The sequence below is a fragment of the Cebidichthys violaceus genome, unplaced genomic scaffold (genome assembly GCF_023349555.1).
Source record: "Cebidichthys violaceus isolate CVI_PGR_0920_01 unplaced genomic scaffold, fCebVio1.0.p SCAF_10, whole genome shotgun sequence".
Classification (NCBI taxonomy): Eukaryota; Metazoa; Chordata; class Actinopteri; order Perciformes; family Stichaeidae; genus Cebidichthys; species Cebidichthys violaceus.
The window spans coordinates 8206949-8223862 of NW_027176263.1; the positions used below are offsets into that span (position 1 = coordinate 8206949).

Consider the following 16914-nt stretch of genomic DNA (forward strand, 5'->3'; position numbering starts at 1 on the left):
TGTACCATATTGTCTTGCCAGTGGGAACCTATGAACTCTTTCTGCACTTCAAATGCCCTCCCCCCATACTGATGCCTGAAAACAATCCACGCAGACATGGAAACAATCCTACGCCATCAACTTGAATTCTTTATTCTCATGGGGCCAATTGCATTTTTTATTGTTTTGTTGCACAGTGATTTTTCACCAGGATGTTAATTTGACATTTTAATAAATTGTGTGAGCGGCTCCAGTGCTGTGGTGGAATTGCCCCAATCTGTCTCACAGCTGATCCTCTGGCTGGCCCACTCTCCCCTTAGTCGCACTCGCTTATTCATGACAATCTACATGTGTGACAATTACCTGCACGATCCGTCTATGTCAGCACCGGTTGCCCCTCTATTCTGTGTAATGGCATTTCTCCATGGCAGCTTGAGCAAGATGAGGTGGATAGAGGCCATCACTTGCTCGAGCACTAGGAATGGGTCTCTATTTTTAGTGCAGAAAGCAAGTCTGATTCTGATTGTCAGATGGGGCTCTTTTTTATCCCGTCTATAGCCTACAAGGTGCGACAGCGTGCGTCATAGGTCATATGACATAATACACTCAGGTCGTATCGTCCTCTTAGGATTATCTTCATATTGAGACATGAAGGGTTGTATTAATATGTCACAGAGAATATCAAGAGGCAAGATGGAAATGTGCTCCTGCAGAATTCCATTTGCTTGTCTTTATGTAGCTTTGATCTGTATGTGCTTGTTTAATGTTTACTGACAGCCTCATAATGATTCCATTTACGTCCCAGTAGCTCATCACCAAACAGACAAAAAAAGCATCATTCATGGTTGGAGAAAGGGGCAAACTACCAGCCCTCAGTTGATATCAGTAGTGACTTTTTTGTCTTGACACAGCCAGTGGTGTGCTTTTCTCTCATAGGGGGAACCAGGGGCCATGGGATTACCCGGGCTTGAAGGGCTACCCGGTGCCAAGGTAAGCAATAGTATCAGCCCAGAGAAGCGTTTCATGATCTGCCGTGACCTAATCTGATTACATAGTGAGGAGAAGTGCTTTCTCTGTACTTCTTCTCATTACAGGGCATTTCAAGATCTTATGTCTGAAATGAGATATCCAGCTACAAAACTATAAAAAACTACAAAAGCTTCAAGTGTGAAAGTGAAACACAATATGGGTTCCTGTTGTAGTTATGAGTCAACTTAAGGGAAAATAATTGTATTTGGAATTCAATCACTCATTGCTTTTTTTCAATATTGACTGAAGGAATTTCAGATTGTAGATATCTGAACTTGATATGCAGTAAAACCACAGGAATTTGGAGCCAAAGCATTCATGCTGTTGGTGCACAATTACAAAGCTAGTCCTGCATGCAACTTCCTCAATCTAAATTTGTTTGGAAAAGTTGCCACTGATTGACAGTGTGTGACTGCGTGGCGTTCAGGGGTGGAACGTTTCAGTTTCTGTGACATTCAGAGTAATTTATCCTTTAGGGGAATACTGTCAAAGGTGTGACATATGCAAAGTGTTTGCTGTTGAAATATGAAGACTGAAGTTCATAAGGAGGTTGTTTATGATAACTCCCTATTTGTGATTTTTCTAAATGTGAGACTTGTGTTTTTCCATTGCATTTGTCCAAACAGTAAGAAAGCCCAAGAACGTCCATTATACCCAGTTTTAGGCAGTTTCTGACACCATTATCTATGTGTCTGCTTGACAGTGATGTATGTGTATTATTTATGTTATGTGCATGTCATTTATCTGAAACGTCTGCAATGTTTCCTTCAGGGTGATAATGGTTTGCCTGGTCCACCTGGGACACAGGGTTCTCCAGTAAGTTTTATTTATTATTTTTTTAATATAATTTATGCCGACTCACTTTCCTCCTTGATGTATCATCTGGGTTGTTTAAGTCTGCTGCTTGCAACAATTCGATGATGTTTCACAATGCACACAGAATAACAACTATCAAAACAGAAGTGCCATAACACAACACTACTTTAATGAATAACTCGGACATATACCTGTGGTGTGTTCAGTGGATTTCCTGTGGAGCTATAGTAAACTGGTTGGTGTTTTATAAACGGGAGGCTGCAGAGGTGCTGTAGACAGGACACCATTGAGGACCTGTCAAACGCGGTCTGTTCTCTTCCCATGTTGTGATTGACAGGGGAAGCCCGGCACTCGTGGAGAGCCAGGGATCCCAGGAGAGCCGGTGAGCCTCAGCCTCTAACTCTCTTTGAGCTGTCAATCCACGTGTCATTCCTTTGTCACCGCAGACTGACACATCGGCTGTCTCTGTTCTCCGACAGGGTGAGAGGGGGCCGCTCGGAGAGACAGGATTCCCGGGGCCCGAGGGACCCCAAGGTGTTGCTGTAAGGATGCTACATGAATTCTGTTGCTTTTCCCTATAACATCCAAGACTAGCTGTTGCAACAGCACCTTCCGGTAATGTCCAGGCTGGAAGTACGTTAGGGCTTTGAATAACACACTGCTCCTTTATCAACAGGTGGTTTTACCGTTATATGAGAGAAAAAAAGCTTGATTCAAGGACAATATGGATAAATATGTATGTTAGCGATCACTTGTCCTGTAGATGATTACAACCCTCTTTGTAATTACCATCAGAGATGGTTTCTGTAATTTTCCCTGTAAGCGCACAATGGAACAATGTTCGCTCAGCAATCAGGATCATTATCCCTTGGTTGAGATATCTCATTAGCTGTGGAGATTACTAGGAGTGCAACAGTGCTGATCCAATCGAAGGTGGGAGCTGATATAAAATGTCTTTGTTTGTGTTGCACTCCTTGAGCAGGGGAGACCTGGAAAAGATGGAACTTCTGGATACAAGGTGAGTTGTGCGAACACGTTGCAAATCCCCTTATAGAAAGTGCTTTACATCAGCCGATCTGCGGAAAGATGGCACAGCAGATTTTTATCCCCCCCCCCCCCCCCCTCTAGCTACAGCATCCTGAGTGCATTAAACCTATTTGCATATTTGAGATTTTAATGATAAAAACTAAATGAAATTCTGCAGATTTAAGGCGATGTTGACTTTTAGACTTTTTACTCTAATTATAGAGTTAATGCTTTCAGGCAATGATAAAATGTTTGTAATAGAGGGCAGTAGACACTTAGATTAAATATGCGTTTTCCTGCCTGATGAACCAGGCTAAAATTGAAACAAATACTGCAGCAAAGTCTGCTTTTTGGTGACTGATCAAATATATTACACACTATTTACACAAAATCACACAGAATGGGCTCACAGCATGCAGAACAGATCTGCTATATCCATCACTAACACATTATCCAGTCTAATACCAAACTGGTTTGACTATGCTGTTTTGCTGTCTGATTTACACGATTCTTTTGCACCTTAATGACAACCCCAACAGTTCATTGTTTGCTTATTATTATTAATATTCTTCCACCAAAATATCAACATTGCATAAAGCCCTTGTACAGCTTTACCCTCATGTCTTTCTGCAATAGTTCCTGACTTTTTGGTGGGGCAACAGTGCCATCTAGCAGGTGGCTTTGCTCCTCCACCCAGACTCCTTGCACACTGCTTTGAGGTTTAATATAATGCTCAGGGAAGCACATTTCAGTGGGCAAGATGATAGATTTAAGCCTCCCATCAGGCATTGGGGAATACAGAGTACTGCAGATTAAAGTAGGCAGGGGAGAACAGCATCACAAAGAGATGCCCGTTTTAAAACCACATCATGCCAGATTGTCTTTTGCATGGCTCCTGTAATCCAGCAGGAAATTGATACAAAGATGCTCCCAGGGGTATTGCTGCACGGTAAAAGGGAAGCAATGAGGAGTGACAGGGAGGGATTGGAAGACACAAGACGTTGTGACATGAAGCCAGAGACAGGTACTTTCTCTCCCAGCTCCCCCATACAGTAGACAGCTGGTGGGGAAGCAGGCGTTTCACAAACGAAAACAGGAGTGATGCAGAGAAGCCGTGACATTGCAGAAGGTGAAACACTGTACAAGGAGATATTATACAAGCGGTACACCTGAGCTGAGTAAGAAGCAATCAATGCACAGTTATTTGAAATGTGTACATTTCTCAAAGTCAAGTAATTCGGGAAAAGCTTGCTCACAGTTATTTCTTCAGGCAACAGAACAGAAACCTCTAGAGTTGATACAAGCAAAACGCTAATATGGTGGGTTTAAATACTAGAAATCTCTGCTTAATATCTACAGATTTTAATTATGGAGGATTATGTCTGCCTCTGCATGTTACTGAACATCCATACTTTGTGTGTAGTGGGTGAAAAGCTTTGAAGTCATCTTCATTTATTTTTCTAACTATTTAGTTGTTACTCCTTTACCTTTCTTGTATGACAACAATGCCTTAAAACACACGTATCTGCTTTTTCTAAGGGATCTACAGGTGTAACAGGGGACAGAGGATCCAAAGGAGAACGTGTAAGCAGCATCATTCCTGTTTTTCTAAAAAGAAGCTGTACTTATGACTCTAATGACTATAATGCACAAAAAAGGTTTTGATGAAGAGTAATGAAAGTCTTCACTTTAGCACAAACACGACTAATCCCCACAAGCGCGTAAGCAGTAGATAAAGCTATTTAACACTCGGTGCAGTTTCCTTTTGTATTTGCAAGGCAAAATGAAAGAGCTCTGTCACACTCACGCAGTAATCTTTTTGCAAATGGAGAATGCAAAATGAGCTTTTAGCTTTATAGTTGGCAACATAACCTCAGAACAGGTGACTGGCTGGACACTGTAGGAAAAATAGGCCAGTGTGCACAGCATGTTAAATGATACAGTTGTGTAGGAGTCAGGCTGGAAAATAGTGACTGTGGTGCAGCTTGATGTCAGCCAGGAAATGCAGTTGTTATTGTTATACTGCAGAACTCAACGGTTTGGCTAGTGCGTCCATCATATAAAGCTGAGAGATGTCTGGGCTTCTTCACTCCAGGGCGATCCAGGGATTCCTGGAGAAAGAGGTGTTCAAGGCGAGAGGGGTCGCACAGGAGATTCCGGCCCAATCGGACAGATCGGACCATCGGGTCATAAAGGAGATCCTGGCCCCCCAGGACAGTTGGAGAATGTAAACCTCTTGGTGAGTTGTACATTAGATACCTCCGATAATAAGACGAGTATCCCCCCGCCACATGATTAAAACCTTTATCAGCCTACTTCCTTCCTGAGCTTGTGTAACTAGTTCAGTTCTCGTTCCCTGTATGGAAAAATGGTGCAGCTACAGATTTCTGCATGAAACATCAAACAAGGCTGTGCAAGGGAGGTTGCTGTTCTCTTTCTGCTCAGCGCTTCCCACTCCACAGCCAGGCGTAACAGAAGGTCAGAGAGGGAGGAATATGGAGACAGAGAAAAAGACAGAGATATGTGGGCGTGCCTAGAGCTCTGCGGAGCAGTGAAAACACCTCCGTGTGTCACAGACATTTTACACATGCTGTACGCGGCCACAGCAGTTACATAACATTCACAGCAGTGATGGAAACTGTTTGGAAGTTCAATCAAAATTCAAGATCCACGGATACTATTGTTTGCTATGGTTACCCTGGAAAGTGGCAGAGCATGTATTTTTATGTCTTTAGAGGCATACAGAACTAGTATGAAAAGCTACATTTGACATCTTAAGCACAGACTGATTCCATTTTATACCTAGCTGGATTTGAGGTACAGATGTGATATTATAATGCAAGGTAGTATTTCGCAGAATACTCCCAGAACCAGAAAGCACAAATTCAGAAGCAGCTGAGCGTCCAAAATCCTTTTAATCAGTCCAAAAGGCAAAACAGCTGAGCGATAGGCACAAACTGAAACCAGTAATCAGGCAGGCAGAATACAATTTTATCAAAATGAAATTTAAAAAAAGAATGAGTGACTGATGAAGATAATGAGGTCCAGGTGTGGACATGGGCAGGTAGGCTCAGGTGAGAGGACTGAGGTGATAGCAGGGAAGATGAAGCAATGACGGGAGAGTTAGTGATCAGGCAGGTGAGCACAGGGAAGAAAGCCTGAAATATAGTCAATATAAATGTGAACTTGTGACAGAAGACAAAAGAAACAGCAGTCATCTCTCCTCCCTGTCATTGTTTTCAACACAGATGGTTTCAAACTGTAGTGGAGGTCTTTTAGTTGAGGAAGCTGCCTCCTCTGTATCTCCTCTGCTGCTAATTCACTGTGAGCAAAGATGTTTGTATTATTCTCCACTGCTCACACAGGGTGATCCCAGCTTCATGGAAGAACTCAAAATGTTCATCAGAAACGAAGTACTGAGGGTCTTCGAAGGTAGAACATTTTCCCAAATTACATTTTTCAGTTTTTTTGTTTTTTTCTGCATTCTGAATGGGAATTTAAATGTTTCTTACCTTGTAGAGAAGCTATCGAGCACTGCCGTGCAGCAGAAGACACCTGCAGGGATCTTGGCTTCACAAATCCACGGGCCTCCAGGACCTCCTGGAAAAGACGGATTACCAGGAACGCCAGGAGAGCCCGGACCTCCTGGTCCTCATGGTAAGAGCTCAGGCTGCCAGACTTAGCTGCTGGATGTGAACACCACCCTGGAAAAAAAAATACACCAATTAGTCCAACTACCATGTGCTGTACCACACATATTTAAAGCAGGCAGCATTTACTGCTGCGTACACAGAGCTGCAGGTTGACATGAACCACAACATCCATCACTTAAATATGTTTTCCTGTACATAAAAAGCTGGTTTGGAGCTGGATTAGGATGGGGGAATTAGTATAGGGTGACACGTGTATTTTGTAGGGATTCATGGGTATTTTTCTCTTGCTTAGACCCGTTTATCAATGCAGACTGAGGGGCGGGGAGCAGAGGAAAGGCCAGGAGTGTGGTGTACAGCGGCTCTCTTGGAAATATGAAGACAAACGAAGAATTGACTGTGAATAAGAGACAGTAGTATCAATGTGGACAGGAAAGAGACCCAGTATTGATACCTCACTCCAGGAAAGAAAGCTTCTAAAGTAGAAAAGGAGCATAGTCAGGAAAGAGGGTGGACGTTCTTTATCTGACTGCTCATTCAGCACTAACGGTTTGCTGGTCAGGCTTTATACCTCATACTTGCTTAGAATTGTATTGTGTCCGCAGCAGAACTACGATGTCTTTAACTTTTGAAGAGGAGTGTGTTACGTGTTGTTGCAGATCAAAGCGCCACTGCATTGGCCTTTCTCTTTGTATCTACCTCACATTATTCAAGACCATTTACATTTTTAACCCACTGCTATAATATAAAATGCTGCTTTCATTCATGAATAATGCAGTTAAAGTAGGCAACTACTTGACTATGAATATGTGTGCTGTGTTAATGCCATTTGCATTACACGTCTTTTTGTTTAGCTTGTTTTTTTATGCTTCCAAAGAGTGTTTTATAGGTGATTCTTAATGCAGCTTTGCAATAAATATTTATTGAAAACAAAGAGGAAAGTTTTTTTTCCCCTTGATAAATCAAAAATTCAACAACTTCTTAATTTTTTCTTTGTTGACTTGTGCCTCCACTCAGCTGGGGAGAGAGTTTGGGGTAATATGTCCTCATTATTTCTCGTCATCCTCTGCTGGAGACTGTGCTCCTCTGGAATATCCAACTTGACTTGTTCTCCAATACGCCAAAATGAATTGTTTATGGAGAAAAATAACCCCTCTGTTGAATACCTTTTTTTTTTCCTCATGGTTTGATTTCACATGGCTGAAAGTCTCAAGCTGTTAGAGAATACCCATAAGGATGCATGCTGAAGAGCATAATTTATTTTTGTTTGTTTTTCCCCTCCCCTGTGTTGTAATTGAGTGCTCATTTATCATTCTATTCATCTTTTATTTTTGAGAGTGTAATGACAAAACTCACTGTTAGTTATGGTGTTTTAAGTGCATTTCATTAATTCAGCATTTTGTTGTTTTTAACATTCAATTTTAATTTTGTATTTCAGTGCATTCTGTATATGTATTATTACTGACTGAAACAAAGTGTCTGTTATTATATCAGGCTATAATCTCTGCTTTGTGCTGGAAAATATCAGTAAATATCCCACAGTAATTGGTCTTTGATGGAGCAGCATTTATTTTTTCTTTTCTTTTGTACGGCATAGCATGAATATTTAGATGTTTCTGTTCATACTATTTACAATAGTGTACAACAGGTGCAGGACTGCAATCCTATCAATCAAGCATGGAAAACCACTCTGTGGCAATATTATTTTCTATTAACATATTTTGTCCATTAGTGCCCCCAAGAAAAAAATTGGTTTCTACCAAGTGCAGACCCAGGGTGGCATTTTCGATTTATCAGAGTGCACATATCCAGCGTGCCACCCAACCTTATTGCCCTGTGTGCTATTCAGCATTTTTTTTGCTTAAGGTACAGGGCTATTTTCTCCATGGATCGTCTCCCCCCTCAATGAATGCCCCAAGCTCTGTGAGTGTTGAAAGAAGTCTCATTATTGTGGCAATGTGTGGCCAGACCCTCTCTTTGAAACTCGGTTTCGAAGCATTCATAAGCCTTTTTTTCTTAGATTTTCTCTGACACGTAAGCGTTGGAGCGTTTCCCCTTTGGGCCGGGCGCTGCGATGCTTGATACTCCTGTCAATGTTTCTGATGCACTCCATGCAACCACTGGTCCTGAGACTCCATTACTTTAAGTGCCTCATGGGGAAATATTTTCACAGCCCCTCAAATTCTTACTTGTGTGCTGCTGTTTTGAACTGTGAAGACTCCCAGGCTTTGCATGGAGTGAGAAAGCCTTTGAATAACATGTTTGTGAGCATATTGTTACAAGCAATGCACTTGTTGGCCTGACTTGAACATACGTGTAAATGTTGCATGTTGTTGTGTTCATCTCTGCTTGTTCTTTCACATTAGAGGTTATCATGCAGCAGCCAGTCCCCATAGAAAAGACTCCATTTTTAACCAAAGATAATTTAGTTTTCCCTGTGGTCAAACAGAACAAAAGGCTTTATGATCATGTTCATGTTTTATCCAGTGAATTACATGTCTAGGTTTAGTTTTCATCAATAGACGTGATTGTTTTCTGCATCTGTGGAATGGAAAATGATTTTGTACTTTCTGAATGCCTTTAGTGACCCACATATCTGACCTGCGATTGAAAGAAGCACGACATACGTTTGAGGTCCTGTTGTTGACGGGAAGCTGTACAAGCTCGCAACGCCTCCTTCTTGGAACACTAACTTAAAGTGTTTGATGATTAACATTTGGACAGGATATCAGTACATCTTTCATTATTCAGAGGTCTGGGATTGAAACTTGGAATCCAGAATAGCCCGTTTCTACATCAACTAGCTGCTTTTCTCACAAAAAGTGCAGACTCGATGCCTGACCGTGCCATCGTATTGATGATATGTCATCAATAAAGCTAATGAAGCTGTTCGAGTCCCTGGACAGATATAAAGGTTGCGAAAGAGAATCCTTATCTTGACAGTTTGACTTTAACATGTTTTGACATTTCAACTAATCTTACTAATTGTGCCAACACTCTCCGTAAACTTGACACCCCACAGCTCTACTTCATCTTCTACTGCAGTATTTCTTTGCTCAGCCAGAGTTTTGTGTCTGTCCTCAGGGTACAGGGGTCAGAAAGGAGAACGAGGTCAGCTTGGTCTGGGGTTACCAGGAGACACAGGATCCACAGGGCCGCCAGGTAAGAGGCATCTTTTTTAGTACGATGTGATACATGTATATGAAGTATGTGGTCAAACAGAGGCTTGAGCTATTGGTTGAGCAAACATGTAGAAAGTAGTATGGAAGGAGTAAAACAGTGGAAAGCGTATCTGAAAGATGAACAGAATTTTGTGAGTCAGCAACATGCATTAACTTAACTGCATACATTATTAATACAACTATTACTTAAACTGTACCCATAAATGTGCAGATTAACTATAGATCAAATGTGTGTAGAGAAAAAAGGGTCCAAACAAATAAATGAATGCTTCTTTAAATCTTAATTTTAAACCTCAGATTTAACAAAGTTTAAAGATAACATGATTTCAAGGATTTCAAGATGTTTTTGGACTGCCACTCAACCACTCAATAACCATCAGCCATAGTAAAACATAAGGAAGTGCAGCATTTGTACCTGTATATAAATAGCACACGCTTCAGTCACAGGCCAGCCCTGCATTGCCGTCCTCCACATCTATTGTTGTTTATCAGATTTTTGTGACCTGGTCACTGAAGGGCGGGAAGTGTAGCTAATCTCACTGTGAGGTTTGAGACTTGGTTGTGTCAAGTCTCAAACCTCAAATTCTATTTCAGCCTTCATTTAATACCTCATCATGTTGGAGATAAACGCAACTCCCAGATGACATTATGTTTTCTAAAAACTCTAAAAGCTCCTGTGACACAAATGGAATCTCAACAGAGGACGAAATGCTGCAATGACGTCCGTTCTGTGAAGTAAAAGCTCCGCTTGGTGTTGTCCTCATCAAAAGTTTCCCTGAACACAACCAAAGATGCCAGCTTGTCCCCTGCTCCTGTGAGCTAAAAAATAACTCCCCGTACCCCGGTGGAGCGATGAGAAGTGTGATTACCACTTGACTTTCAGCCTGTGACAGGAGTGTATCACTGAACCTAAAGTCACTCATCCAACTATGTATGTGCACAATGCATGTGTAGGGCAAAGGGAACTTGGCTGTAGCTCCTCTTTAAAGGACAAATCACGGCTGTTAAAAGACATCTTCTCCAGGAGCGGACAGTGATAGGAAGCCCCTTTTGGCACAACTGGCCGGGGGTTAGACTTCAGCTGGATCTTGGAAAGAATTTAAAAGTTGAACAAACTGCCACAGTGTCTGGCCACTGCTTTGGCTCACTTCCTATTGTCCCTGTACAAACTTTCTGTCTCTTGGCCATTATAATGAGCTTGTACCCCTTGAGTTCCACATAAAGCAGGTTCCCCCTGGACCACCTACAGGTTCATGGAGACTGCGACATAAGAACTCACATACAGAGGATTTTTCAGTGTTGTTGGCGACAAGACTGGGAGCATCTCAGTGAATGACAGATGCTGTGATATATGTGAGAGTGACCACCATTGCCTCTTGCTGTCTTTTGCCCCTGGACTCTTTGTACCCTATAGACCTGGACGGTGCTGAAGCTATGCTCGCCTGCGGTGCATTAACTCTGTGCAATAGCTAATTAGCAGAGTTGAGCTAGCAGCTGTAAGAAGCCACCTGGACACAGGGGAGGGAAGCATTTTTGATGATGATTGTGCACCTTTGCTCCGGTATACCACCACAGCACTGTGGAGAGTTTGTGTGTGAGCAGTTAAGCAGGAGATGGATGAGGCAGTAACGAAAAGGGCATGTTGTGTTTTCAGAGGGAGGAAAAGGACAAGGCTGTACTTGCAATTGCTTTTGTATAAACTGTAGAGTGGACAGGGCTCCCCGAGCTGTGACTGGTCTGACTGATGTAATGGACACCTTGCTGGACTGCCGTGGAGAGCATATTTTGTTATAGGCTCATGTGTTATGTGTGTTGTATGGACAGTATATGAGAAGCAAAGTGGACAGCTTTGCCACTTCAGCAAGCCGTTGCTAAGTAACGTGAGATACTAATGTCTCGTCTGCCAAGATGACCTCGCCATATTGGAGAATGAGGAAACGTACTTTCTCTGTCCTTCAATCTCATCACAGTGAAATTAAGGAATTGGTTATTTATCTCCAGCAGGAAGATGCATGCATGAGTCGGTGAGAGTGTCCACGGCTAATCTCACAGTCTGCTGCATCAAACTGCATTATGTTTTGTTGTCTGCCTGCTCAAGGGCTTTCTCAAAGCACCTATTTATTGCTCGTTTTATACTGCCATTGACTGCCTGCTGGCTCCTCACTTACTGCTCTTAAAGTAGCTGTACGGGTAACATTCACAGCATTAATATAGCAGCAGACCACTATTTGCTATGTAAAAATACAGTGGAGTTATGTCTACCTGAGCAGAGAATGAAGACGCTCCCCCTCTGTGTGTGTGTGTGTGTGTGTGTGTGTGTGTGTGTGTGTGTGTGTGTGTGTGTGTGTGTGTGTGTTAAATGCAGTGGTTGTTGCAGACACACCTGGCAGAGATCTCCACCTTTCTACTTGTAAATGAGTTGATTAAATATCAATATCAATATATTAATTAGCTTTTCCAATATAGGTATGAGAAATGATCTATTGATGTCCACTGCAATTAACTGTTTTACACACACATTTCAATAACGTCTAACATTTTGTTTTTGTTACAGTTTTCTTTAAATCATGAACTCAAACAACTAAATAAAAACATAACAAACTATATGAGGGTGGCAGCTAACCATTATTTACAATATAGAGGAATCTGTCTCTTTAGTTTTTTATTCATTTGGTTTATGAAATGTCAAAAAACATATAGAAGTTCTGAGAGGCCAGTAGTCCAAAACTCAAAGATATTCAATTTAAATGATATAAAACACAGAAGATTAGCGAATCTTCATGTTTAAGAAGCTGGAGGCTGCTACATTTTGTAACTTTTTCCTCATATCTTCAATGATACATTTTCAAAATTGTTGTTGATAATGTTTCTGTTGAACACATTGATTAAGGAACTAAATAGTTTCAACACTAAACTATAAAATCATATCGTCACAATAGAATTCCAACTGAAATTTGATGAACAATGTCATTGAATTTTTGCACAGCCCCTAGGAGAATTCAGTCACTTTTATTTAATTATTTAACACAATTTATTTTTAATAGAAGTTATAGTCTGACCGTAATGGTGACACTGTTATTACATGACCTCAGACCTGGTTTTGCATTTCTGTAAAGCCATTTATTTTTACTTATCTTACAACACACACCAATCACGATATTTCTGCAATGAGCTAATATCGGCTTATGTATCAACCTGATTTTATCGGTTTAGCTCCAGTAGAAATATCTGAGCTGGATATAAAGCATACTGTAGCCTTTTATATTAAAACCAGTCATATATAATAAAATATATACTTTCATGCAGTATATCACCCTCCTGAAATGTGATAAAGTGCAGCCCGGCGCAGGAATTGATAATGACTAATTCTCTGTCAAGGCCCTCCTGGGATCACTACTCGGGGCCCTCCTGGCTCTCCGGGGCCCCGTGGACCTCCTGGGACATGTGACTCCAGTGACTGTCTCCTTCCACCCCTTTGAACCCAGCAGAGCGGGTTCCAGTGCTGACGGCCAGCTCAGTGCTGCAGCCACAGAGCAGGAGAAGGTCGGCCTCGCTGTGTGCAACAGCTTCCTCAGCTCTGGTTTATCGGACAGACTCACAACTGACCTCTTTTGATCACTTTACAACATTTGTATGCAGTCAGGATTATTCTTTGATGGGTTTTGTTTTTGAATGGAAAAGAAAACCTTTTGAGGGGTTTTTCTTCTTTTCTTTTTTTTTTTTGCAATGCTGTACTTTAAAGTTATTTCTTGTTTTCACATCCCCTACTGTTATGTAATTCATTCCTTATCAACTCTCATTATGTCTAAGACCATGAAATGACTTTGTTTCATCAAGTTCAGTCCTGTCAAAAAAACATGATCTTAATTATTTGTTTGCCTCCTTAATGGGCGTGCCTTTTCACTCTTCTGTTCTTATTCAGATAAGCCAATGTGCTGACAGAAGGTACATCTCACATTCATGTGTGTGTGTGTGTGTGTGTGTGTGTGTGTGTGTGTGTGTGTGTGTGTGTGTGTGTGTGTGTGTGTGTGTGTGTGTGTGAGAGAGAGACAGAGCGAGAAAGAGATTAGCTGAATGAATATACTTGTTTTATGTGGAGGTGTGATAAAATATTTGATTTTTGAAAGTCTTTAAGCAACCAAAGTGCATCAGATGTGTCTGATATGGAAATTATTTATTAGAAGCGTGTTCTTCAAGAATGTACGTAAAGATGGTAATAATAATTGTAGTAAATGTAGCATGGATTTTCAGTAATGTTATTACTAGAAGTTGGATTAATGCATTTCTGGATTACTGAGAGTTGTATGCATTATCACTGACACATTTACATTGTGCATGATAATCATTTTTTCAAAGAATCTGCAGTATAATCATTGACACAGATGTCTTTCTGTTGTCTGTAGGTTACGCGTCGGTACTGACCGCCATATCTTTTGTAGTACAAAAACCTACAGCTCATACTTTTTGTCTGAAACTACTGTGTTTGTAATGCATCGAGGGCAGATTTGAAGAATGTACTTGAAATGTTGTGTTTATTTAATGTGTGACGTGACCTCACATTCACCTTTACTGTTGGTTTATTCTGAAGATAAGTTGAACGAGTGATTGTGATTTTTTTTTTTTTCTTCCTGTCTAATGGGACCTGACAATACAGTTACATAAGCAAGTTGTCACTGTAATGATGTGATAAGGTTCTCACTTCTATTATCAGTGTGTGTGAATGTGTGAGATGGGGATTATTAACATTTACTGTTTACATGGTGTTGTGTATGATGATTCCTCTGGTTTATTTGTATATTTTAGATTTTCAGCCACAAAAAGGAAATCGGACTACTTCACTACAACTTCAGACTTTTGCTTTTGGTGTGCTCATTACTGTACTTGAACTTTCTCATTGTTTTAACAGTATCCTGGTCTACGTCCTGGTTTTTCACTCACTGACCAGCACTGTGTCACTATGTATTGTCTCGTGGTTTGTATTTATTTATTTGCTATAAGAGGTTTTAAAGACATTTTAATGTTCTCAACTAATTTCAGAAGGTTTTGAGTCAGCTTTACCTAAACAGGCCATACCACTATGTAGATTACTCAGAAACTCAGTTCATCACTGTCTTCAAGACATAAAGACAAGGAATCAAACTTAATATTTAAAATAATTCTCAGTTTGAAGATTTTTAGGGAAATGTCTTTTCATCCAAAAAGTAAACTTTATAGTCACGCTAAACATTTAACTTTTATATATTTTCTTAAAGCTTTTAATTTGAGCGCTGTTTAATGAGTTTTGACTCAAAGGCTTTAATTTAACTTTTAAGTGTCCTGCTGTGATTCATTTTTGAAAACTTCTGTGGGTGTATCTGACATTTTGTGACGTTAAAAACTTGGTTCTTTCTGTCTATCATTCGTTAAGATCTGTTTGACACTTTTTTTTTACTTCATACTTAACATCATAAAAAGTCATCAGGCTTCTTTTACACATGTGAATCAAGAGTATTTTTTTCTCAGCATGCAGGCTTGGTTTTATCTCTGCTAAGTTTTATCCTTGTGAATGGGTCTAATTTCAGATGGGTATTGAATCCAATGTCTGCCGCTGCTTTCATTTGTGAGTTTAAAGAGCCCCCTGCTGGACATGCAGCATTTATTTTCTCATTGCTTGTAATGTGAATGGAAAACAATCTTTCTTTGGGTTATAGGCTACATAAAACCCCCTCCTTCTATTGGCTTCTGCCCTTTCATCGTGCCAATTTAATATTTGTTTTAATGGGTTCCCCTTGGAGAGAATAACGCCGACCTTGACCAAATTCAAATGAGGCAGCATCAGTGGACTAATGTGATTCGAACTTTTTTGGTGTACTGTTGAGAGCAACTCTGCGCATATTGAATTTAGCTTGAATTGATATTAATGTGCGCCGGTTTGTGACTTCAATTTATCTAAACTGTATGATAACTAGGGAGGACACAAAATGGCCACTGATGTCACAGCCCACTTCACTAGCAATTTGGTGCCAGCCAGTTTTACATTGCTCCGAGTTAAAATCCATTTATTCTAAGTGTAAAATGTTAGATGAAAGCAAACTAAAAAAGATGGAGGTTGGAACATCCTTCAAGATCGAGTGATGTTAGACATCCAAAGATTGGCTTGTCAAATAAGGCAAAAGTCCTTTTAAACACTACGTTTTATACTTTATATTTCATTGGTGCTTTTTTTTTTTTTTACAGTAATGTAAGTTGATCCTGTTGCAACATATAATCTAATCTTGTAAATAAGCTTGTAATGAGGGGGAATATGGATCAGCCTCTCAGCACGGTCCCTCGGATTAGAAACGTCTGCCTGCTGCTCTCAGTGTCACTCCTCTCTGCTCCTCTATAAGCTCAGGTCCTGCTGTGGGACTTGAATGTGTGTTTTTGAAAGTCTTTGTTCTGTTTAATATCTACCTCAGTCTTGGTTTACCACATGTCTACATGATTAGCCATTTTAGAGAAGAAAAAAAATAATACAACACAAACTGTTGCCTTTTACTGAAAAAAGTAATTGATACCTCATTTGTATGTAGAAACAGACAGTCCTGGATGTTGACATCAGTATACTGCAGGTCGACTTACTGGACTCTCGACAAAGAATAGGGGCAGTAATGATCCAGTGTGTGTGTGGTTACCAGGTATCAGAGGTTATATTTTACACCTTTCTTTGCAGCATCTTTTATTTACACTGATTAATGGCACCTGCCTTACATGTGTGCAATAAATGTTATTCAGTGCTTTATTTCTTGTGTTCCTGTGTTATGTTTTTGGGCTCTAACACAGCCTGGCTTACAGGTTTCTTATTTTTACAAGAAGTAAAATGTATTTTATTATACACTTTGTTTGTTGAACGGCAGTTAGATATATATATATTTAATATTAAGTTAGTGTCAACAACACAAACTTCTGTTAGAAGTTATATCATGTGAAACCAACCAACTCATTGTCTAACCAAGATTTTACTTTTCAGTTATTAAACATTAATTAAAATGTAGATATATGTTTAAATGCTTTCTGAATGACATTTTTTAGGTTCAAAGTTGATTCTTGACCTTGGAAACAGCTTTTGAAAAAAACAATCTCACCTTAAAGTACATTTAAAATTGGACCTTTCGCATCAAATGATCTTCATCAGCAGATGGAGTTTGCCCAGTTGTCATGAAAATGTAGATGGAAAAAAGTAGATTAGACTGGACACCCTTGAGATGCTCCGA

At 40.3% G+C, this 16914-nt stretch overlaps 1 protein-coding gene across 1 annotated transcript in view; it reads left to right on the forward strand.

Moving 5' to 3' along the window:
- Positions 1-16412, forward strand: part of col19a1 (collagen type XIX alpha 1 chain) — a 101612-nt gene extending 85200 nt beyond the window's left edge. Inside the window, exons 44-54 of the mRNA XM_068724160.1 lie at positions 916-969; positions 1780-1824; positions 2162-2206; positions 2304-2366; positions 2807-2842; positions 4390-4434; positions 4946-5089; positions 6216-6282; positions 6370-6507; positions 9585-9662; positions 13061-16412. Of these exons, the coding sequence (XP_068580261.1) occupies positions 916-969; positions 1780-1824; positions 2162-2206; positions 2304-2366; positions 2807-2842; positions 4390-4434; positions 4946-5089; positions 6216-6282; positions 6370-6507; positions 9585-9662; positions 13061-13161 (816 nt within the window). The 3' untranslated portion in view covers positions 13162-16412. The remainder of the gene's footprint in view (positions 1-915; positions 970-1779; positions 1825-2161; positions 2207-2303; positions 2367-2806; positions 2843-4389; positions 4435-4945; positions 5090-6215; positions 6283-6369; positions 6508-9584; positions 9663-13060) is intronic.
- The last annotated feature ends 502 nt before the right edge of the window (positions 16413-16914 follow it).